General features: G+C 42.1%; 3 protein-coding genes across 6 annotated transcripts in view; 2 read left to right on the forward strand and 1 right to left on the reverse strand.

Moving 5' to 3' along the window:
• ERI2 (ERI1 exoribonuclease family member 2) overlaps nt 1-5,608 on the forward strand; it is a 7,597-nt gene extending 1,989 nt beyond the window's left edge. Inside the window, 2 exon segments of the mRNA XM_075514665.1 lie at nt 3,487-4,581; nt 4,583-5,608. Coding sequence (XP_075370780.1) covers nt 3,487-4,581; nt 4,583-4,831 — 1,344 coding nt within the window. The 3' untranslated portion in view covers nt 4,832-5,608.
• LOC142415882 (acyl-coenzyme A synthetase ACSM3, mitochondrial-like) lies at nt 5,569-16,764 on the reverse strand. Of its 4 annotated transcripts, XM_075514746.1 has the most exons (15): nt 16,731-16,762; nt 15,182-15,428; nt 13,908-14,168; nt 13,166-13,376; nt 12,230-12,437; nt 11,848-11,991; nt 10,836-10,992; nt 9,789-9,868; nt 9,310-9,433; nt 8,706-8,786; nt 7,918-8,019; nt 6,700-6,827; nt 6,482-6,581; nt 5,843-5,962; nt 5,569-5,684 (listed from the first exon to the last, which is right to left on the reverse strand). In XM_075514746.1, the coding sequence occupies exons 3-15, from the start codon at nt 14,118-14,120 to the stop codon at nt 5,598-5,600; spliced, it is 1,755 nt and encodes a 584-aa protein (XP_075370861.1). In that variant the 5' UTR covers nt 14,121-14,168; nt 15,182-15,428; nt 16,731-16,762; the 3' UTR covers nt 5,569-5,597. The 4 variants fall into 4 exon arrangements, with proteins under 4 accessions (XP_075370861.1, XP_075370863.1, XP_075370862.1 ...); XM_075514748.1 differs by lacking the exon at nt 7,918-8,019 and having other exon boundaries at nt 16,731-16,764; XM_075514747.1 differs by lacking the exon at nt 8,706-8,786.
• A 1,294-nt stretch (nt 16,765-18,058) lies between these two features.
• THUMPD1 (THUMP domain 1 NAT10 acetyltransferase adaptor) lies at nt 18,059-21,866 on the forward strand. The gene is made up of 4 exons (XM_075514946.1): nt 18,059-18,330; nt 18,726-18,906; nt 19,275-19,523; nt 20,119-21,866. The coding sequence occupies exons 1-4, from the start codon at nt 18,115-18,117 to the stop codon at nt 20,445-20,447; spliced, it is 975 nt and encodes a 324-aa protein (XP_075371061.1). The 5' UTR covers nt 18,059-18,114; the 3' UTR covers nt 20,448-21,866.
• The last annotated feature ends 286 nt before the right edge of the window (nt 21,867-22,152 follow it).

The following is a 22,152-nucleotide window of genomic DNA, read 5'->3' on the forward strand; positions in this document are numbered from 1 at the left end:
ATAAATGAATGATAATCCTAGGAGAATTTTTCAAGCTGCCTTTCCTTTCTTGACATCTTTTGCTCTGCTTGCTTCCTAACTTCCCTGCTTTTGTGTGGTCTTACTGCTGCCTTACATTGCTGCATAGAAAATAGTCATCACCATCTGTTCAGAGGTACTTAAAGGTCAGGCACGTGAACTGTACTTGGACCAGAAAGTATATTCTGAACAGCATGAATAATACTGAAAAAATGAATGTATATTACACAGTCTATACCTGTCGTGGTTTAGCCCCAGCCGGCAACTAAGCACCACGCAGCCGCTCGCTCACTCCCCCTCGGCGGGATGGGGGAGAGAATCGGAAGAGCAAAAGTAAGAAAACTTGAGGGTTGAGATAAAAAACAGTTTAATAGGTAAAGCAAAAGCCGCGCACGCAAGCAAAGCAAAGCAAGGAGTTCATTCACTACTTCCCATGGGCAGGCAGGTGTTCAGCCATCTCCAGGAAAGCAGGGCTCCATCACGCGTAACGGTTACTTGGGAAGACAAACGCCATCACTCCAAATGTCCCCCCTTCCTTCTTCTTCCCCAGCTTTATATACTGAGCATGACGTCATGTGGTATGGAATAGCCCTTTGGTCAGTTTGGATCAACTATCCTGGCTGTGTCCCCTCCCAGCTTCTTCTGCACCTGGCAGAGCACGGGAAGCTGAAAAGTCCTTGACTAGTACAGCAGCAACTAAAACATCTCTGTATTATCAACACTGTCTTCAGCACAAATCCAAAACATAGCCCATACCAGCCGCTACGAAGAAAATTAACTCTGTCTCAGCTGAAACCAGGACAATACCGCAACAGAGTTCTAACTTGGGGGCTAACAGCACCTAAGTGTACCTTCCCTTGCATAGTCAAGGAAACTTTCAAAGGGTGATCCAGGAGTCTACCTTTCATGACACTTGGAGCTTAGGCTCTTAACCTAGGTAGCAGAATTAGGTCTCTAAAGATAAACAGCGTGAATATTCCCCCTTTCTTGTGATCAAATGAGACACTGGGAGTAAGTAGCAATACTCACTTTTTCTCATTTAAAAAGAACTTATGCCAAAAATATTAATGCCCATGCCTTTGCAATATGCAACAGTTTAAACATCTCAAGATATTATTTATAGTTGTATTCTTCAATGTTGCTCTGTTAAGGCCTTCATCAATGTAAGCCATAAAGTGCAAATGAATGACTCCAGAGCTAAGACAGAATTGATTAGCTAAGACTGAGAGAAGGGATTCATGGTTCTTTCCATTCCAATTTGTAACAGGGTAAGTCACTTACTGTCTTATGCTTATTTAGCCGAACTGTAAAATGAAGATACCTGACTTGCACAATTGCCTTGTGAGATTTATTATTCATAAGGTGATATTTCTGAAATGGTTTTCACTTCACTATGAAGACACCTGGAAATGCTTTATGTTAAGCACCTGCATTTTTTTCCTTAGGCCTACTATAATAGGAAACCTAAAGGGCTAAATGGTGCTTTGCAGGATTTGGGGATAGCTTTTGCAGGACGGGAACATTCTAGGAAGTATGATATGATGATCCTCATTTTTAACATATGTATTTTTTATAAAGCTAAATAGCTACTATTTAGCTTTAGTTACCTAAACTAAAGCAGCTAGTAACAGCTAGTCATTACTCTAAATAGTAACTATTATTTCCAGGTTACGCAATGTTCTGTCGACAAAAATATCAAAACAAGAAAGGCTAGATGCTTCAAAGATAAGAGTTTGTCATTTCTAACCTCATGCTTTATTTCTGAAATCTCTCCTAGTGCTATTGAGTGCATGTTCAACAAGATCAATCGCTGAATTGCTAGGGCGCAAAAGAAAAGAGGCAGAGGAAGGATAAGGAAAATTGATTTTACCTGATAGCTCTGGACAGCGTATTAGTGTAAGAGAATACCAGCACAATAAGAATTTTTTACATGATTAATAAAACAGAGCAAGGATTTTAAAAACTGTGGATATATATTCACCTCTATGGACTGGTCCTTCAGATGTTTCAGCACAGGGAATTTTTTACTTCTGCTTCCCTTTTTTGAACTAGATAACTATGTGTCAGAGCTCTGTGAATCCCTGTCATTTATGTAAGGCTTACCTAGATGACATTTTTCCTCCAATAAGAACTATCCCCAGTAGTATTTTAAAAAGATGGCATTAATACAACCATACTTTTGAAGGGTTGGATGATTCTCAGAATACTGCCCATCTTGCTTGGAGGCTGATTTAGAATCATAGAATCAATTGTTTAGGTTGGAAAAGACCTTTAAGATCATCAAATCCAACCATTAACCTAGCAGTGCCAAGTCCACCACTAACCCATGTCCCTAAGCACCACATCTACAGGTCTTTTAAACACCTCCAGGGATGGGGACTCAACCACTTCCCTGGGCAGCCTGTTCCAATGCTTGACAACCCTTTGGTGAAGAAATTTTTCCTAATATCCAATCTAAACCTCCCCTGGTGCAACTTGAGGCAGTTTCCTGTTGTTTTATGGCTTGTTACCTGGGAGAAGAGACCGACCCCCACCTGGCTACAACCTCCTTTCAGGTAGCTGTAGAGAGCAATAAGGTCTCCCCTCAGCCTCCTCTTCTCCAGGCTAAACAACCCCAGTTCCCTCAGCCGCCCCCCATCAGACTTGTGCTCCAGACCCTTCACCAGCTTCGTTGCCCTTCTCTGGACACGCTCCAGCACCTCAATGTCTCTCTTGGAGTGAGGGGCCCAAAACTGAACACAGGATTCGAGGTGCGGCCTCACCAGTGCCGCGTACAGGGGCACAATCACTGCCCTAGTAGTCCTGCTGGCCATGCTATTTCTGACACAAGCCAGGGTGCTATTGGCCGCCTTGGCCACCTGGTCACACTGCTGGCTCATATTCAGGCAGCTGTCAACCACCAACACTCCCAGGTCCTTTTCTGCTGGGCAGCTTTCCAGCCACTCTTCCCCAAGCCTGTAGCGTTGCATGGGGTTGCTGTGACCCAAGTGCAGGACCTTGCACTTGGCCTTGTTAAACCTCATACAATTGACCTCGGCCCATCGATCCAGCCTGTCCAGGTCCCTCTGCAGAGCCTTCCTACCCTCAAGCAGATCAACACTCCCACACAACTTGGTGTTGTCTGCAAACTGACTGAGGGTGCGCTCGATCCCCTTGTCCAGATCATTGATAGAGATATTAAACAGAACTGGCCCCAACACTGAGCCCTGGGGATTTCTGACGGATGTGTGCTGAAGGTTACTAAATCTTTGGATAAGGTTAGTAACTACTTTATATCTTCCCTTCTACTTGCTTTGTAGCCTGGAATACAGATGAAAGGTGAGGTATTCAAATAATAAACCCAGCATCTTGACTATGAATTGAACAGAACATCCCTAGGCTGATACACTTATTAATTTTGTGCACTGATTCCTAAAACTTCTGGGTATTCACTTTCCAAAATCTCCTTTTGTTTACGGGACTCCCTAGGCACATCCGAAGAATAATTTAATTTCCAGAACACTGACTATAAACTTCACTGACAAGACTCCACTGGGAAGTAACAGCAGACCTGAAACATCTAGAGACGGAACTTGCGAAACAAACTCTCTGGATGAGAAAAACCACCATGGTATTGCTGGAATTAAGATAAATTCTAATGTACAAACTGAAGAACAACAGACCACTTGCACTGATTCCTCTGCAGATGTCCACGCTGTACCTAGCAGCAGCTCAAGGACTGAGTTACATGCTCAAGCCCAAAGCTCTTTAGCAGCATCTACTGACAAATTTCTTGTTCCTCTTGAGCAGGCACAGCAATCTCACAGTACTGTATCAACAGGCATTCGGCAAGGATTGAGCAATGGACAACCTCTGAGTACAGCCAGATATAGTCCTCCAGTACATGGATCAGGACTAGTGCTCGTCTCCACTACCATCTCTTCAGTTAATATCTCCAATGAGGATATCAGTACTAGTTCTGATTGCTTATCTCTGTTGACTGACGGGGAAGGTGTCGCTTTAATACCAGAATCTCAGTATGAACAAAATTCAGAATGTGATAAATTCAAAGATGACTCAAGTACAGACATTTTAACAGTGTTTGAAGAGAAAACAATTTCAAAACAATTGGCTGTGATGCGTTCAGACAATCAAAGTTTGGAGGAAACTGTAGTACCTGTGGAACCTCTGAAATCTATCATTTACAAAAGTCCTGATACTACTATCTATAATGTAGGAACAGTACAAAGGCAGACTTCAAATTTTTCAGCTTTTAAGCTACCATCTGCAATGGTAAATGCTATTTCAGCACTATCAGCATTAGCTGGAAATTGTTCTGCTCCTTCAGAGGTCCCTAAAAGAAAGCCAGCTAGTCCAAAAACATTCCCACCAGCAAAAAAACAGTCTTTTGCTATATGTCAAGAGAAAACCACATCTTTTGATCATTCCTTATCTTTAAGAAGTTCAAATTTGTCCAAAGCATCTCCTGCCATTCTGAACTTCACAGTCAATTTGAATCAGTCTGTAAGAGCTGTGAAAAATGGAAAACCAACTCCCCCTCTGAGTAACTGTGGTCGAAGAGCTAAAAAAGCTGTATGTGTCAAAAGCTGGTCCAAATCATGGCAAAGCATTTTTTTGTTGTCCTGTTGGCAAGCATGAAGGTAATAAGAAAGGTTGTGGATACTTCAAGTGGGAATATGCGCTTCTAAAAGAGAAATCTAATGGTCTCACCCTGAATGCAGATGCTTTGACCTCTCTTGGAACTTATGCCAGTAATTTAAGAAATTCTTCCAACAAAAAATATTTGTGTCTTAGACCCTGTATGAGAACTTGAAAATTGATAATTTTTTTTGTCTGAATCTTAAACTCAGTAAGTTGATCATGCTTAATATAATCAGGACAGTCAAATGATGTCAGATATATGATCTGAGAATGGGACAAAAATAACACTGCTTGGTTAACAGATAAAAATGGAAATTGCTCAAGCATACAAAAATATCAATATATTATAAAGTATCTTGTTAATGAAGTGTGAGAGAACAGATAAAACGATTAAGTGCTAAAATTAAAGTATGAGCAGCTGTTGCTATAAATCTTAAATTTCTGCTTTATCACGTATTTTAAATTCTTTACTAGTCCAGTCCTCAAAGAACATTTTAATGATACAGATTTTATTTGGACATTTTTTTCTAAATATACTTGTAATGATTATAACTAGCTTTTAAAAATGTATTTAGAGGTTGTCGCACTTCTCAAAAGTGATTCTTGAAGCAAGTGTTCTCTTAAACTCTTACTGGTTTTTTTATCCTTTAAATTAAATAAAGGTAAAATGCTGGTGACACTTTATTAAATACTTTATTTAATGCACATCACCTATTGTGCTCTTGACTACATGAGTTTTCCATGTCATTTGTATCAGTCTGCCTGCTTTTGTACTAATAGCTATTAGTATAGCACCTGGGACAGCCAAATGCTGGGAATCAGGTAAGAATTTACTCAAACCTTAACAAAAAAGGCTATAGTATAATGTCTTTATGTTATTGTGTAAATCTGCAATATCTTACTTCGTAAAAAATCTTATAAAAAAGCAACAAGTACTTCTAATCTTTTCTCCACTCCTTCTGGCGCAGTTCATTTCTTCTGATCTTCCCACTAATAGTTTTTGGCAACTGTTGAACAAACTCCATCTATTGGAAAAGGGAGGAAATTGCAATACAAAATAAGATACAGTTTACCTAAATTTTTACTTTTTCTTAACCTCAGTGGCATAGACTTATAAGCCACATAACAATTAACACCCACTGTCTTATGGTAGAGAAAATTATTTGGGTCTTTGAGCACTCACCTTCCTAGGATACTTGTACGGAGCAGTAACTTTCTTCACATGGTCTTGTAGCTCTTTCATCATTTTTTCTGGATCATGTGAAGCATAGTCAGATGTTAAAACAACAAAGGCTTTCACCACCTGAAGAAGTTAGGCAGCAATGGTTTAAATGCCAATGAAACAGTATTACACAACAGTAAGATTTGAAACTTTAACCAAACATTTGCTGACAAACTGCAGAGTAATGTACAAGGCAGGTACAGAAAGCTTTGCCAAAGTCTGTGGGTGCTCACTATTGCTCTCGACTGTGCAGGCAGTTTATATACATTTAATAAAGATGAAAAACTGTAAGTATTTGAATGACAGGGAAAGCTTCAAACGGTGCTTTTGTTATATTGGATTTGGGGCAATTGCCTTGGTCAGGTTTTGGGTTTTTTGGTTTTTTTTTTGGGGGGGGGGGGGGTTGTTTGTTTGTTTGGTTTTTTCCCTGTGTGGATTCTCCAGTGTCTGATAGAGTAGAAATGATGACTTGAATTTACTCAGTTTTAATTTAAAAAAGAAAAAAAATCCCTGGATAGACAAATCCCTTGGAAGTTGGGCTTTATTAGCTCTGGTATGCACAAAGCTATTTAAATATATAAGTTTGTTTATCTTGTTTACCTCTCCTCTGATGGGGTCTGGACTGCTGACAACTGCTGATTCCACCACTGCAGGATGCTCTACTAGGGCACTTTCTACTTCAAATGGCCCAATACGGTATCTTTAAGACAGAGGAAAGGGTTTTTAGTTGTATTTGATAACACATAAACATAACTTCTCATCTGAATCATCTGTGTTACTCAAGTTCAACGATTTATTGTTAATTAGTCTTAAATTACCCCGCAGAATTAATGACATCATCAGCTCTTCCAACAAACCAGAAGTATCCATCCTCATCCATAATCCCCCTGTCTCCAGTGACATAAAAATCACCACGTATTGTTGCCTCTGTTTTCTCTGGATCATCCTAGGAAATATTAAATTGCATTTTACATGAAAACTACCTGAAAAATACATGAAATTGTATTCTAACATATTTAGCAGATAAGTTATGGTACTGCCAAATATTCCAAAATTTCAGCTTTTCAGACTAGTCCATACTGTGATCATGTGCATCAGATTCAAGTGGGACATTAATAATAGAGAATTATTAATTCACCATTACTAAGCTATAAAACTAGATATAAAATTCATAAATCACAATAAATGAATAAAGTTTTACTACTTGTGACTGCCTTAAAATTTTAATCGTAATATAGTATGCCCCCCAGCTTTAGGAACCACTGAAGGTTGCAAAAATATGTAGGCTTATGGAACTGAGAATTTGCTTTTAGGTGATTAGCCTTTAATGATTTTTTCCTTTGTATTTCTAGCACCTCCTATCCTGAGATTTTTTTTTTCACACCCAGAAAACTTTTGGCTCAGCAGAGCGCAATTAATAAATGGTCTTTCTACAGCCAGTGCAACTGACTTCTGCAAGAATTTTTCTAGGCAGTATGCATGGTGTTCCTTTCCCACACGCTCAGTACTGCTCAGAAGACCTGATTATAGGCTGATACTATCCACAAAATTTAATAAGGTTTCCTGGTGTCAGAACTGAAAGCACTATGCATTTGTTCTACTGGTTGTTGGACTGAAAATTCTAACCAACATGGAAAAAAAAATGGAAAAATGTTGCCGTGCGTGAAACACTCCATGAAGCTCAAATCTGGAGGGAAGGGATTTGAACAGTGTCCTACTTCTCAGATGGGTGCTCTAGCCCTTAAGCCAAAGAGTATTTTGGGATTAGGCAGTCCGTCAAACATTTCCCTTTTTATTAAGGAAATAACAATCAAAATAATAAAGTGGATTTTAACTTGCTAGGCAGGACAATCTCCTCGAACATGTAATAGTTTGTATAAGTAGACCAAGCATCTGCAGGAAAAAAATGGAAATCCTTCTTTCCTCCCCACAGGACTTCAGACTGGTAAGCAGAGTATATGTAAATTAAATGGGGCATCAGATTCCTTGTGAGAGATTTAACGGGATATCTACTTTAACTGTAGAAATATTCTTACAGCATAGCAAGTAAAAAGAAAAAGCGATCTCGTAGGTTTTACTCTGATGGCAATATCTCCTTCTTTTCCAGGAGGCAGAATATTACTGTTTTCATCTATAATCTAAAAATAAACAAAATACAGTTTTATTAACTGGGAGCCAAATATAAAAGCATTATATTAAGATTATAGAATCTTGGTGCACATTTAAAATACATAATCAAAGTATTTTTTTAATTGGGAAATTATTTGGAGCAGTAGGGGGTCTTACTCTGACAACTGAAGTGTAAGATTATTAGTAATCCACTGTACTTTGCACTATGTCTTTTACCTGAGGAATGCCAAGTACTATGCAAACATGTAATGAAGTTAGTAAGACCCCAGGGAGGATCATAAGTAACAGGGTGGGAAAACTTAAGAACTGAAAGAAAGATACTAAAAATCTTAACCCATATTGCAAATTGATCGGGTGCTAGAATCTGCTTCAGCAGTTTTGTTATCACCAAGAAACAACATTCACTCCCACTCTTCCTTAACTCAGTAATTTAATTTCTGTCATCGCCTCAGCATTTGATATCTAACTGTCAGTTAGCAGTGGGTTGTAATCTATGTTGGTGAGGATGGTGCAACAGGGAAGTCAAATTGCTTATTTTGCATGCTCAGTTTAGGGCAGTAACATGCATTTCTTCACTCTTTCATTCACTGCTGAATGATGGTACATGGTACAACTCCGTGTTAGAGCTTTCAAACCTCTTTAATGGAAAATGATTATGCAAGAGAGAGAGACTGAGTCACCAGAGGTACGATACCTTGACATCATACCCTGGAGACGGCTTTCCCATAGAGCCAGGTTTGATTTTCATTCCCTTAAAATTTCCACAGATCAGCACCTGTAACAAGTGTTGCTGGGTTTGGTTTTTTTTTTTTAAATTCAACTGTAGTTTGTATATTCAATCTTTAGCTTAGGTTTAAAATACTCAGCTAATATTGTGTATTTCTATAAGAAATACTAATTGTCTTCATTATAATAATATACCCAACGATTAAACTCCTAGAAAGAAACTATGCCCTCAGAATCATGCCCACAGCTCCACATAATGTGAGTGCTCTAAAGATAGATTCTAAAGTAGAATTTGGAATGCAGTGATGAGGAATATACCCCTTTTGTGTTAGTTCCCAATCCAAAGCCCACAGGAAATGAAAAACAGTCCTTGGGTTTTGGGTGAAGCTGTTATAAATGTTTTATGACTTACAAAAAATACATTTTTCCAGTGTTGCTTATTGCAATTAACTTTTCCCTTAAAAGTCATAACTCCGTATAATCATTTTAATAACTTTTTTTTGGCAACCTGAATAGAATTTATTGCTGTATCTGTAAAGCATACATGTTTACATTTGTAAAGCAGAACATACTGTTTCTGTCTGTCCATAGCCTTCATGAATATCTAGCCCAGTCTGCGCTTTCCATTCTCCCATCACATCAGCGTTGATTGGCTCCCCAGCACTCACACAGTGCCGCAGACTTTTGAACGTATAGCTTCGTGGGAAAGAGAAAACAAATAATTGGCAGTCATCTACCTGCTATGCCCCATTCACTACTGTATTCCTGTATTGTGGGGTTCTTTCTACGTAAGAACAAAATTTTTACTGAGTCCTATTCATTCCATTTGAACTGTACATTGTTAAACAAATCTGAAAAAAAAATGGTTAAGCTACCTCTAAATCTTTATTCTGATTTTGTTCCTAATACTTACGATTCAAAATGTTGAGAAATACATGATCTGAGTTACTGTTATGCCATTGTAAATTTGGAATAAAATCAAGGTGAGATGAGTGTTTGGTCTAACTGTTTTGATCAAATACACCAACAAAGATACTCTGCTTTTGCTTACCTGGACAGTTTATGTTGCACAAACATTCGATAGGCAGTTGGAGGAGAACAGAAGACAGTTATGGGAAATCTTGACAGACTCTAGAGAATTTAGAATAAAAACCAGTAAATTTTGCCAATATACTGAAACCTGTAAGGTCCCATCTTCATTGTAAGAGATAATGTAACGATCTCTGCATCCAGCTTATGAAACACACGAACAAAATGTTAAGTGCCCTAAAAGCAGTTAGCTCTGTACTTGCCAACACCAACACACAGCAGTTACATTTAATTAGTTTCTTCTTCAAAACAGAATCTACATCATTTTACAATTAGTTCAACACACCAAAGTTTTTTGCCCTTGAAAGCTTTACAGTTTCTCTTGCAGAATTTCTTCATAATTGCAGTTTAGTGGAAAACAAGTAGAAAACAAGTGAAACCATACAGCTACTTTTTTAGATGCTCTGTAGGTGTACAACTGACAGTGTTCTTCAACATATCCTAATATTAACTAGCAATTTCCAGCCATCTAATTAATATGGATATGATGATAAAGTCATTCCATGTAAAATGAAACATGGTAGTCTTTTTCAAGTGATGAAAAGTTGTGTGTGGAGGATGTAAGAGAATATAATGGTGGTGCCTTTTGTCAAAGAAATTAATCCTTGCTGCCTCTTCACTCCTTAACTTTGAATTACATGGTGCAGGCAACTGAAATTCTCATTCATCTGTTATTGCCACTTATTTTAATAACAACACCAAAGTGCTCCACAACTCCCAGAACAATTTCTTGTGTACTTCACTTTTAGGCCTAATAATGGATGTTTGTAGGTTTGTGCAGTCAAATCCAGAGCAGAGTATATGATGAAACTCTTTGGATGTCAAAAATGCTCTTGTTTTGGGGTACATATTTGCAGCAGTCACTACTTAACTAATCATTTGGTTACTGCCTGGTGAAAGTTGTAACTGCGCTGCGTGCTGCCCCCGTGCAGCACCAGGGGAAATGAAAACCTGGGCAAAACCAGCCAGAGAGGATAGTGCTGTTTGTTGCCAGGCTCTCCTCACTTACCTCAAAGACAATGCTTGGGTCGAAGTGTGGCATCTTATGTACAAATACACATGCCCCTTGAATCCATGGCGAAAAAATGCTGCTCCAAGCTGACTTTGCCCAGCCCGTATCTGAGGTATTCCAAAATATATCTGAGGAAGTCAAGTCCAGCCAGTACCTGGTAACAGAAGGAAATGGTCCACAGTCTCTATTTGGCAGGAATAAGGCAAATATTAAAATATCAACAAGAGATATGCCAGTGAAGCAAACCTATCACTGGTTGTCTTGGGTAAATGGCAATTAGAAAAGGCTGAATGTCTGAGCAGGAGTAAGTCCCAGTCCCAGCATAGTGAGGATGTCATCAGGATAGACTGATGTTGCATTTTTCTAAGGGAAAAATTATACTGACAGAGAAGCTAACACCACCTCAGAACATGGTGTTGTATGAATATGTATGAGATTGCTGGGGTTTTGCTGAACTCATTTTTAGGGATGAGGATTTTTTTTTTTATTTACTTCTAGTTTGGTATTTTCTGATTTGTTATTCTTTGCCTGTTAGAGTGAAGTTCACTGCCATATCAATTTTATAAACAATATTGCTTTATAAATTTAAAGATTCTGAACTATCAGCATTTTGTTCCTGCAGGAGCTGTGTCTAATCCAGACACCCATGAATTCAGAAGCCTAACAGACCCATGGTTTTTTCCCTTTTATGGTACAGCCTTCATAAACTTGTGCTGATGTTCAGTTCATGGGCCATCTATTAACTATACACAATGAAGAACTTACCAAAAGTTAAAGAAAATGTTAAAAAGAAGTTAGTGACTATATGACTGCTACATTCTCCATAAACTAAGGCAGCTGGACTCAAACTGCCTTGTTTTATGGAAAAAAAACCACTTTTGGGGATGTAAAACAACTGCTGTTTTTTGAACTATTGAAATAAAAGCTTCTGGTAAAAAGCTTGTGTTTCTCTTCCTTCTGCTATGTGAGCAGCTACAGAAATATGTCTGATTTAAGGTGATAACTGTACCTTCCACTTGCTGTGAGGCCAATACCATAGCTGCTGTGGGAATGTTCAGCCATTTTTGGAGATCCTGTAGTTCCACTGGTAAAATAGATGGCCATTGGATCTTGACACTTTGTGCTCACACAGTGGTGATCAGAAGGAGCATTTCTTAAAATAAGCAAAAGGATGAATAAAGTGATTTGAAAGTGTGACTTACACATTTTTGAAAATATTTAACCAAAATAACTGTTGCAATCAAAAGTGTCATAAACATTGATATTTTTCCACTATGCAGTCCTAAAAGGGTGAAAATATATTGGTATGTGCCAACATTTCCTATTCAAAACAAACCACTGTGCTTTTCTTTCATTATTGCCGTGGTGCTTTCACAGCGATATTTACTCACTTCAGGAGATCTTTAAAGTTCAGCCATCCTTCTCTGTGACCCTCTGACACAAGCAACTTGAATTTTAGAGACTGGCATTCAGCCCCAACTGAGTCTACAGCTGGTGCCACAGAATCATCCGTGATGATGCACTTTGCCTGGGATTTCTGCAGTCGATGAAGAATGTCCTTCGCTGTCAATTGCTGTGTGCCAGGAATCAGGACAGTTCCTAAAAGGAAGGAAGGGGAATGGGAAAACAGCCTCAACATTTAAGAATAACACCTGTACCGACGAGCAGACTTCAGCTTACTTTGTTCTTTTGAGTGGGACAGAGCTGTACGAAAAACAGGACTTGGCCCTACATTTGTAAATATGCTGACTTCTTTGATGGATTAAATGCTATGTGAGGATTAGCACAAGGCAGCAAATACTATATTGATCATGGGACAATAAAAGAAATCAACAGAATAACTTTCCTTGTTCTGAAAACACTGTCCCTGGAACAAGTCTCTCTGGACTTGACTACTTTACTGGTAAACACAGCTGTTGCCTCACAAGGCATACTGCTAGTGTTTGTGAGGGACCAAGACATTCTGGGTTGTAAATACTGGGGAGCTGAGTATTTAACAGATCCCACAGGGGAACATGTGAAACACTTCGTTAAGCGTGGGCTAATTTCACTGCAAGTTAGCAAGAGAGTGCATTTGTGATGTGTCACAAGTGCTGTAAAGAGGAGAATGACAGAGGCACATGGACTCACAGCATTTCCTTAACAGCTAGAGCATGCACATCCTAAAAGCACCATGAAGAAAACACTTGGCATGAAGAGTGTTTTTGACCAGCATGACACTAGTTCATCCTCATTAGCATGTTGGTAGTTCTGAGTGCATTAAATAGCAAGGATTGGTTTAAGTCACAATTTTTGTACCTATATACCATTTCTGTGCTTTTACTTACCTGTTCTCATGCAAGCCACATTCACCAGCCACCACTCCGGGATCCGGGGCAGAATCAGAATAACTCTGTCTCCCTGTTGCAGACTGCAGGCATCAGAGAGTACATTTGCCACTTTCCTGGACAGCACTCCCAGCTCTTCAAAGCTCCACCTCACCTCTGCTCCAGCACCATCTACCCACCATAATGCAGGGTTTTTAGACCTTTTTCCCTCCTATAGAAGAACAGGGTACAGTACAAATGCTTCATTTTAGGAACACACTACCTCTACCTTAAGTATGAGGAAGAAAAGCATTAATCACTTAGTCAGTACTGGAGAAATCTGGGGATGCAACAGAAATTTGCCACTGATTCCAAATGAGGCAGAGAACTCTCCCTTAGAAAGAACAGCCTATAAATGTAATCTAGGAAATTAAATTTGTATTCCTTTACTGAGTTCTTCATCTTACACTCTGAAGAGGATATACAGTAATCAGCACAGAGAAAGAAGAATCTTTTTGGTTCAGGTCATGCCAACAAAGCAGCTGATGATTTCCTGGAGTTATTGATTAAACGAAAGAACTATTTGGACTTGTGGACAGGACAGCATGTGGCTTAAGGGATCTACAGGTTCAAACTGCATGAGATGATCACCAGATTATAATCAGCACATAACCCCAATGTCTTGGTTATTGGATTGTCAGATACTCAGCATTAATGACCAGCATTAAATATTTCAGCATCAGAGAAGACAAGTAACTGTTACCTTTTCCACACTAGTCCATCTGTCCAGCACATCTTTTGCAAAGTTGAAGTACTCTGGCACCTCTGGTCTGTACTGTTGCTTTATGGCTTCATAAGTCAAAGAGGCGTGAACTGGGTAGTACCGGCTGCAAAGTTGGAGAGATCTTCTCAGGGGAGCCCGCAGGGACGTAGCACTTGGGATCTTCAGTAAAAAATGCACAGCAGCAAGAGACATAATAGTCTCTTCAAGGTTATTCCTTACTGATTCTCTCTCCAAGAAATGCTACAGTGACACAGATACAAACCTGGTATTAGCCATGCGGTTTCAGAACAGCTTTTACTACTACACAGTGGAATACACTGGAACAACACTGGAGTAACTGCTGAGGACGGTTCCAGTTCAGCTATTGTCTGGCTCCTGCTCTCCAGTGACCATCATGCAGCTGAGATCCCCAGCCTGCACTCAACAGCAGCACTCAACCTTGTCACAGTGGCAGCTTTCCTAATTCACATTCCTTTCCTTCCTACAAGCCCCGCTAATCTTGTAGATCACATTTCAGTTGCCTTATACAGCACAGGCAAACATTACCCAAGCACTTCAACTCTGACTTATGTAAATGAAATGTGTGCTACTGATTGACAACACAGAAGTAACAGCATGGACCAAGATGTTGCACAGATAATCCAGCAATCATGCATTAATTACTAGCTGACCACAGTGTTACTTGGTACAAAGATATTTCCATTTTTTCTAGTTTATCAACACCGGGGATATACTGGCTGCCAGGAATGAAATGAATGTAGCAAAGTCCTGAAAAGATTCTAAGTATTGATGTTTTAAACATTATTTTGATGTGTGGCCAGCAAAAAGCATCATTTTATGAGACAGGGAAACTTTAAAAGACGCCCTGAAAAAGGATCCAAAATGCAGAGCCTTACTTCTCAAAGAGTCAACTTAGCAGGAAGTCTGCAAACTCTGAAGTCATTATTTTCATGCATTGTCAACTATCTTTTATTTACAAAATAATATAAACACTGCTAGTTCCTTACTGAATTAATAACTATCCAGCTGTAAAATCATGTGATTTTAGTGATTCAGTGAAGCAAAGGGACATTTTTTGGATCTGTAACATTCAGTCTGCATATGACAAACACAGGAGAGAAACCCAGCCAAATGAAAGACAGAGGGACAGGGAGAAGAGGGAATGTGGACAGACAAGAGGCAAATCAGTAGTGTTGCAGTGCCAGAGAATGTCCTGTCCAGCAGCTTGCAGGGGTGGGTGGAGGGTCAGTTACCTTGTCAAAAGACTGTCAATCCCAATTTACTGCCTCTCTGCCTTGCACCAAAGTGGAGCCCTCTCAGTGCTTGGATGTGTCACAGCTTTGACTCCTTACACAGATCTCAGACTCCTGACCTTGTGCCTGCTCTTGCACTGTTACTGTGTTCAGCAACCGACTCCTGTGTTCTTTATGTGTACTTTGGACTCACACAAGGGGCGGCCAAGTCCAGCCCAGCGAGAAGAGCTGATAGGTTTCAGCAGAGCTCAGAGCGGAGGTAGAAAGTGAGAGTCCCAAATCTCTCCCTTTTCCTTCTCCTCCCCTCTTCCCATGCACCAGCCCACGGAGGAGCACAGTCCTAAGACCTTGCTACAGCCAAGCCACATCTCTTGTGCTCTGGCTGGGGCAACACAGTGAGCAACAGCCTTGCAATTGGCTTTGTGACTACACCGCTCAGCTGGTAGCTTGGGGCTCCTCAGGTAACCACAGCAGTTCAGGCATGACGACAGTGAGCATCCTAGAATGCTGCAGCTGGTGCCTAAACCAGCTTAGTTAATGCATACTCTGGAGACTTGTGAGGTTTTATGAGGGCTTTGCCTCATGTTTGGAGAACAAACAGTTATGTGGTACTCCAGCACTGCTGCCTCCTCTGCTCTGCTCCCATGGGAGAGGCAAAAGGGAACGTGTGCCATCCCCTCTGCCACCCAGCCACAGCCCAGCATCACTGCACAGCCCCTCTCATGACTCTGGGCATGGCTATGGCATTGGTGCATGCCTCCACCTTCAGCCTCTCCTGCGAGGATGTCACTCACTGGGGAGCTAGTGATGGCTGTAGCTTAAATTGGTGCATCAAGAGTCATAAGAGTTTGGCTGCCAGAGCCCTAAACTGCTCCTGCTGTATCTCCATCCTCAAACTGTGGCTCTAAGGTCAGCAGAGAGATTGCTAACACCCATCTGTGTCTTTGGGGCAGAACAGTCCTCTGGGTGCTGATCAACAAGGGTGATGCTGCGGTCTTCCCTGGCACGTAGGTTCTGTACTTTTGCCAGGACTCCCTCCTGGGGTTCTGCCCCCGTCTGTTTGTAAACAGCACACTCAAAAGAGATGTTAACCAGCTCCCTGAAACGTTCACTGCAGCAGAAAGAAACTGATTCAAAACAGGTTCCCCCAACCAACAAAGCTGCTCTCTGCCTAGCAGTAGAGGGAGACCTGCAGTCAGTCTGCAGCAGTGACCCTTTAAACAGCTCTTTGAAATGCATGCGACGAAATCCTCCCAGAGGAAAGGCAGATGAACAGCCTTAAAGGGATTCCCGACCCAGAAGATCGTAGCACCCCAGAGGAGGCACGAACGCTAAGAGAAAATGACAGCAATGGCTTGTGATAAGAGTCAGCAAATGTGCCAGGAACAGGTAGGCAAGAAGGTTTCCATTTTAGGAAGAAAACCCATAACTTCCACAGTGACCTAACCTGTTACCTGTTCTTTTGTTAGGGCATATAACGAATTTCCAGAGCACTGATGGGTATTTCCAAGTCCCCCAGCACTCTTCACCACAGAAGTATCCTTCTTACATTCTGAGTGGTTAACTGCATTTCCTCACAGCTGCTCGGAGAAATTCTTCCTCGTGTTTCAAACATGTCCTGACATGCCCAGCTCCAGAGACTATCACTATAACTCACCACAACTTTGAGTCTTTCACACAACCTGTGAAGATTTAGTGACTTCTGATTTATGCGTGGTCAATAATCGCACCAATGTCTAACAATTGCTGTAGAATTATATGACCCTCAAAGGCTTTGCAGGAACAAAGCTTCAGATAGGATGTAAACGCCACCTCTTGTTGCAGTTGCAGCTGATAAATACTTCCATCAATTCATGAAGTTTCTTTTTTTCCTACTTTAGCCCAACTGGATTCTCTGGATGTAAATAATGTGATAGCCCTGCCCCTAGTGAGGCCTCCTTAGCTGTCTCCTCTACCTGCTTTCACAAAACGTTGAGGAACTTAAATTTTCCCCCCCTTAATTGTCCGAGAAGCTCAAGAGTTACTGCAGGGAGAGGAGGCCCTTACGGAGAGTGATGCATAGAGACACCTTCCTTTAGAAACCATGCTACGGGCCATGTTTTTTCTGCCAGCACATGTTCTCTAGTATCTCTGGCCTAAAATTGCCTGTATAAAAAGCTCCTGTTTCAGCTGGTCGCTTTACACCATGACACCTTCACGAGTTAGGCAGGAAGCCGGGGAAGCGTCCGCAGCCCGGCTCTCCCTCCGCAGGGGTGTATGGGTTGGTGCTCGACGCACCAGTGCGGAGCAGGACGGGGGTCCGCCCGCTCCCCCGCCCTTCAGCAAGCGCCCGTCCTCTCCTCTCCCCGGCCCAGCGTTTCTCTCAATTCTGGAATCATTAACACAAGCCCAGACTTCAATCCTGGAACTGGAGTTTGGCGGAAGAGAAAGCACCGAGGGCTACAAGTGAGTGAGCCTGGCCACAGCTGGGCACGCCGAGTCCAGAGCGTTGTGCCTGGGGAAACGCTCAGCCTCCCCCCGGCACGCGTAGTCTGAGGTGAACTGTAATTTTCAAGGGTGGGTTTCTGGTTTTGGAGGTTTTTTTTTTTGGTTTTTTTTTTTTTTACCGCTGAGGGCACTGCACTGCCTACAGCAACACCAGCGTGAGAGGAGCCTGGAGGCCGGCTGAGGGCCTCGCTGGGGATCCCACCCGCTGCCGGGGCTCGGCTTCCCCGGCGCAGCACGGCAGCGCACGGGCCTGCGCCCCGCCTCCCCGGGCCCGGCGGGAGGGGTCGGGGTCGGGTGCCCGCTGGCTCCCTCGGCGCTCGCCGGCGGGGCTGTGAGGGGGCGGCGCCGTGCCCCGGCGGGCGGGCGCTAGGGCCGGGCGCGGCGGGCGGCGCGGCGCTGACGCCATCGCGGCGCGCGGCGGCGGCGGCAGCAGCGGGTGGCGGTCGATGGCCGCGGCGGAGCCGGCGGCGCGGAAGCGGCGGCCCAAGGGGCACTTCGCGGCGGCGGCGGGGCGGGCCAAGCGGCCCCGCGGCGGCGGGCGGCAGCTGGAGGCCGGCATGCGCGGCATCCTCATCACCTGCAACATGAACGAGCGCAAGTGCGTGGGGGAGGCCTACAGCCTCCTCGGCGAGTACGGGGACCTGCTCTACGGGCCCGAGCAGGTGCGTGCGGGCGGGCCCGGCCGGTCGCTCGGTGCTGGGCGGGAGGCGGCCCTGAGGCCGGGGAGCGCGGCCCTGCGCGGTGTGGGCCGCCCCCCGCAGCTCCTGCCTCCCGCTCCCCGCAGCCTGGCAGCGCTGACGCCGGCGGGGCGGGGAGAGCAGCGCCATGAGGCCTCCTCTCCTTTTCTGTATGTAAAAAAACTGTCTGTGGTCACCACGCACGCCAAAGTGCCGGTTTCTGTAAGCACACCCCAGCGCAGCCCCGCGGGTTGGCCGGAGGAAAGGCCCCTGCCCGTCTCCTCCAGGCCCCTGGGCGCGGTGGTGCCTTGCTGCCGGTTTTTGAGTTGCGGGCACTGTTGCTCTGCACTCGCCGAACAAGAGACCTGCCTTGTGTGAAGTTTTCAGATCACGAGGAGCGGCTGTCTGGAAGCGAGAGGGAGGAGGATGAGGACGATATTGAGGCTGCCCTGAAGAAGGAGGTCGGCCAGATCCGCGCCTCGACGGAGCAGAAGCTGCGGCGGTTCCAGTCTGTGGAGAGCGGCGCCAACAACGTCGTCTTCATCAGAACCCGGGGCATAGGTGGGACGTCAGCCGACGCTGCGTAATGCTGTGGGGATAAGCTGCTCTGAACAGTGTTAGTAACAGGCCACAGAGCGTGACTTCCAAGAAACTTGTGTATACCAAACAAATATAGGGTTTCCCCTTCCCTTTGGCATTGCCACTGAATTTTGTCATTAGCGGAGTCGCTAAAGCGAGAGGAATTTGCTTTGACAAAATAATCTGTGATTATCCAGTTTTGGTATAGTAAAACAACTCTTTACAGAAAAGGATTTGAGGCTGACAGCAGTGCAGCCAAGCGTGTATTTCCCCAGCTTATTATTTAGAGGGGGGAAGAAGGGAGAAACTGCCTTCAGTTTGTTTCTCATATCTAGCTGTTTCTCTTGTAGAACCTGACAACCTGGTGCACCATATATTAAAGGATATGCATGCCACTAAAAAGAAGAAGACAAGAGTCATTCTGCGCATGCTGCCCATTTCTGGAACTTGCAAGGCTTTTATGGAGGATATGAAAAAATACACGGAAACGTTTTTTGAGCCTTGGTTTAAAGCCCCTAATAAGGGTACTTTTCAGATTGTTTACAAAGCTCGTAATAACAGTCATATGAGTAGGGAAGAAGTAATTAAGGAATTGGCAGGTATGTATGGATTTCACGCAGAACTAAGAACAAGTATATAAGCAGCCCACAACTGCATGCATAACATAGGTCAGATTATTAAAAGTGGTCTTAATGGGCATACATAGTTGTTGCTTAAAATCTGTGTGTTGAATTACAAAAGCTTCTCTTAAGACTTAAAGAAGCTTGACATCAATATTCCTTGTTGGTGTTGATGTCTTAAACAACAAGCAGCAGAGAGTACAGCATTGAATATAATTTGGGGTGTCAGTTGTATGTGCTTTGAAATGACTGCTACCAGGCTTTTGCTCTGGATGCTATGTTGAAATAATGTGTTACTATTTCCATTGAATATATGACTCGGAAAATAGCTCCACCTTTATGCGAGTATTTTGTTTCTTGATGGGATAGTTTTTCAATTACTTCAGTCCTACTGGTGGTATATTCTAAGAGTCCTGCTGTGTTCTGCTATTTTAAGCAATTACAAAAGTGCATAATTGGTTACAACTAAAGGGGATGTTGCCTTCTCTCTCTTAACTTCTATCCTTTCAATAGGGCATGCTTATGTTCTGAAACAGTTTTTCCAGCATCTTTTAAACTAAGTCTTGTTTTACAGGAATTGTGGGCAGCCTCAATCCAGAAAACAAAGTCGATCTTAATAACCCACAATATACAATTGTGGTGGAAATAATAAAAAACGTCTGTTGCTTGAGTGTGGTGAGAGACTATGTTCTGTTCAGAAAATACAATCTACAGGAGGTGGTGAAGAGCAACAAAGAAGACACACAACAAAACCCATCAAGTCTGACAGAAGACCAGAACTCGAAGGTAGTAAAACCGGAAACTGAGGAGGAGGAGAAGAGCTCAAAAGAAGTAGAACAAGAGAACAAGAATCAAGGTGAAATAGAAGCTGAGCCCAAGGGGAATGATGCGCTGACAGTGTAGAAAATGTGGTAGAAGGGAAAGATAAACACAATCGAAACCTATTAAAAAAAGTTGCCCTAGAGTTCTGAAAGGGCGTTTTAAAGAAGAGAGTGGGTTTTGTTTTGAAATCTTGTTTTTAAAATCCACGTGTGAGAATTTTAATGCTCGTTGCAGGTGGAGCTGACATTACAGCAGATGTAAGAGTGCTCAAGAGTGCATCACCTTTCTGGTGAAGCTTGCTGTCATTCTTCTACAGCTTTGTTCTGCATTGCCTTTACCTAGCACAAAAAGCACATGTGTGTGCATGCATATGTAAGTGTGGCCATCCCGACATATATTGACTCTCCTTTGTTATGTCTGATGGCTACAGAAATCAAAAGGCAGTGCAGAATCAGCTCTATCAGGAAGTATTGACAGAAGTGAGAGATCTGGAAAAGACAGTTGCTTGCAGAGGGTTTTTAAGGAAGTGATCTGACAACTTGTGTGACTGCAGAACTCAGATATATTTTTCTGTGTGAACAACAGCATGAGCTAAAACTGATCATTTCCTGTATGATGGAGGGTTATATATATATATATATATACACGCATCGCTCTACAAGGATATTCTAAGTCTTGAAAGTGAATGGGAAGAACTGCTATGATCAAAATACTTGAATACTATGAGATGATTTAGAGTAATAATTTGACTGTTCTAGAACAGTGGAAGTACAATGCAGGCATTGCAGATAGTTTTAGCAAAAACGACATGTGTGTTTACATTAGCTGTGTATACAGCGTTTATAGGAAATGCTGTAGTCACTGAACAGAATCCTTTTGAGTAATTTCCTGCAAATAGCCTTTTGCTGCTCTTTCCAAATCCTTGGGGGATTTTATAAAGTCTTTTTTTGTTTTTATTTTTTTCTTAGGTCTCAAAATTTGAATTTAAATACTGCTTGGAAACTTCTTATGAAAGAAGCTCTCCATTATACCATACTGGATAAGGGGAATTAAGTTTAATTTTTGGTACAGTTTTAGCTTTACAGTATTAATTTTGTTTCAGATTGAAAGTAACGTTAGTGAGTCTTTCTGTTGTCCATTTGTTACAGCAGCTTTTTTGATATCCCAGTGACTTTTAAAAAACAACCAAAACCAGTGCAGCTATAACCTGCTTTCCAGTAGAGCTTTGAGTATGCTTCCTGTACAACTGTCTAGCTTTAGTATTTCATTTCTAGCATAAAAGCCTGTGGGTTGCTAATGGAAAAGACTCATCTTGAAGAACACCACTTGTTACTTGTCTTGGTGTAGTGAAAAGGATGTGTTCAAGTCTCTCAACAGTGTTTAATTTATATCTTCCTCTTCTCTCAAAATTGTTTTAGAAGTTGGAAAATTAAGACTACTTTTTCCCTAGTCCTGTCTCCCTTACCACCCATTTATTAAAACTTGGCTTTCTTACCTCCATCGGTGTTTTCTTTAAATTTTAAAGCTTTTTGTGTGTGGATTAAAACCAGCAATGTCAAAGGTCACAGATTGAAAAGAACCATTTGAGACCAGACACAAAGGCCAACAGTGAATGTTTATTGGTGGCTGATGCCCGTGATCACGATTCAGGACAGCCTGCTTATATTACTAAGGACAAAGACAGACTCATGGATAGTTTGTGTGGGTTTTTTTGGTTGGTTGTTTTTTTTTTTCCTTCTCTCTCTCACTCATCTATGTCTACAGGACCTACAGGTCTTCAGAAGAA

Source organism: Mycteria americana, chromosome 12 (assembly GCF_035582795.1).
Source record: "Mycteria americana isolate JAX WOST 10 ecotype Jacksonville Zoo and Gardens chromosome 12, USCA_MyAme_1.0, whole genome shotgun sequence".
Lineage (NCBI taxonomy): Eukaryota > Metazoa > Chordata > Aves > Ciconiiformes > Ciconiidae > Mycteria > Mycteria americana.

Excerpts from the sequence above, each read along its gene's own strand:
- LOC142415882 (XM_075514746.1), bottom strand. The coding sequence starts at position 14,120 with ATGTCTCTTGCTGCTGTGCATTTTTTACTGAAGATCCCAAGTGCTACG. Across the intron at positions 8,020-8,705 it reads CTCCAGGGTATGATGTCAAG|ATTATAGATGAAAACAGTAA; the intron begins GTATCGTACCTC and ends GTTTATTTTTAG. Across the intron at positions 6,582-6,699 it reads GATGTCATTAATTCTGCGGG|ATACCGTATTGGGCCATTTG; the intron begins GTAATTTAAGAC and ends TCTGTCTTAAAG.
- THUMPD1 (XM_075514946.1), top strand. The coding sequence starts at position 18,115 with ATGGCCGCGGCGGAGCCGGCGGCGCGGAAGCGGCGGCCCAAGGGGCAC. Across the intron at positions 18,907-19,274 it reads CATCAGAACCCGGGGCATAG|AACCTGACAACCTGGTGCAC; the intron begins GTGGGACGTCAG and ends TTTCTCTTGTAG. Across the intron at positions 19,524-20,118 it reads AGTAATTAAGGAATTGGCAG|GAATTGTGGGCAGCCTCAAT; the intron begins GTATGTATGGAT and ends CTTGTTTTACAG.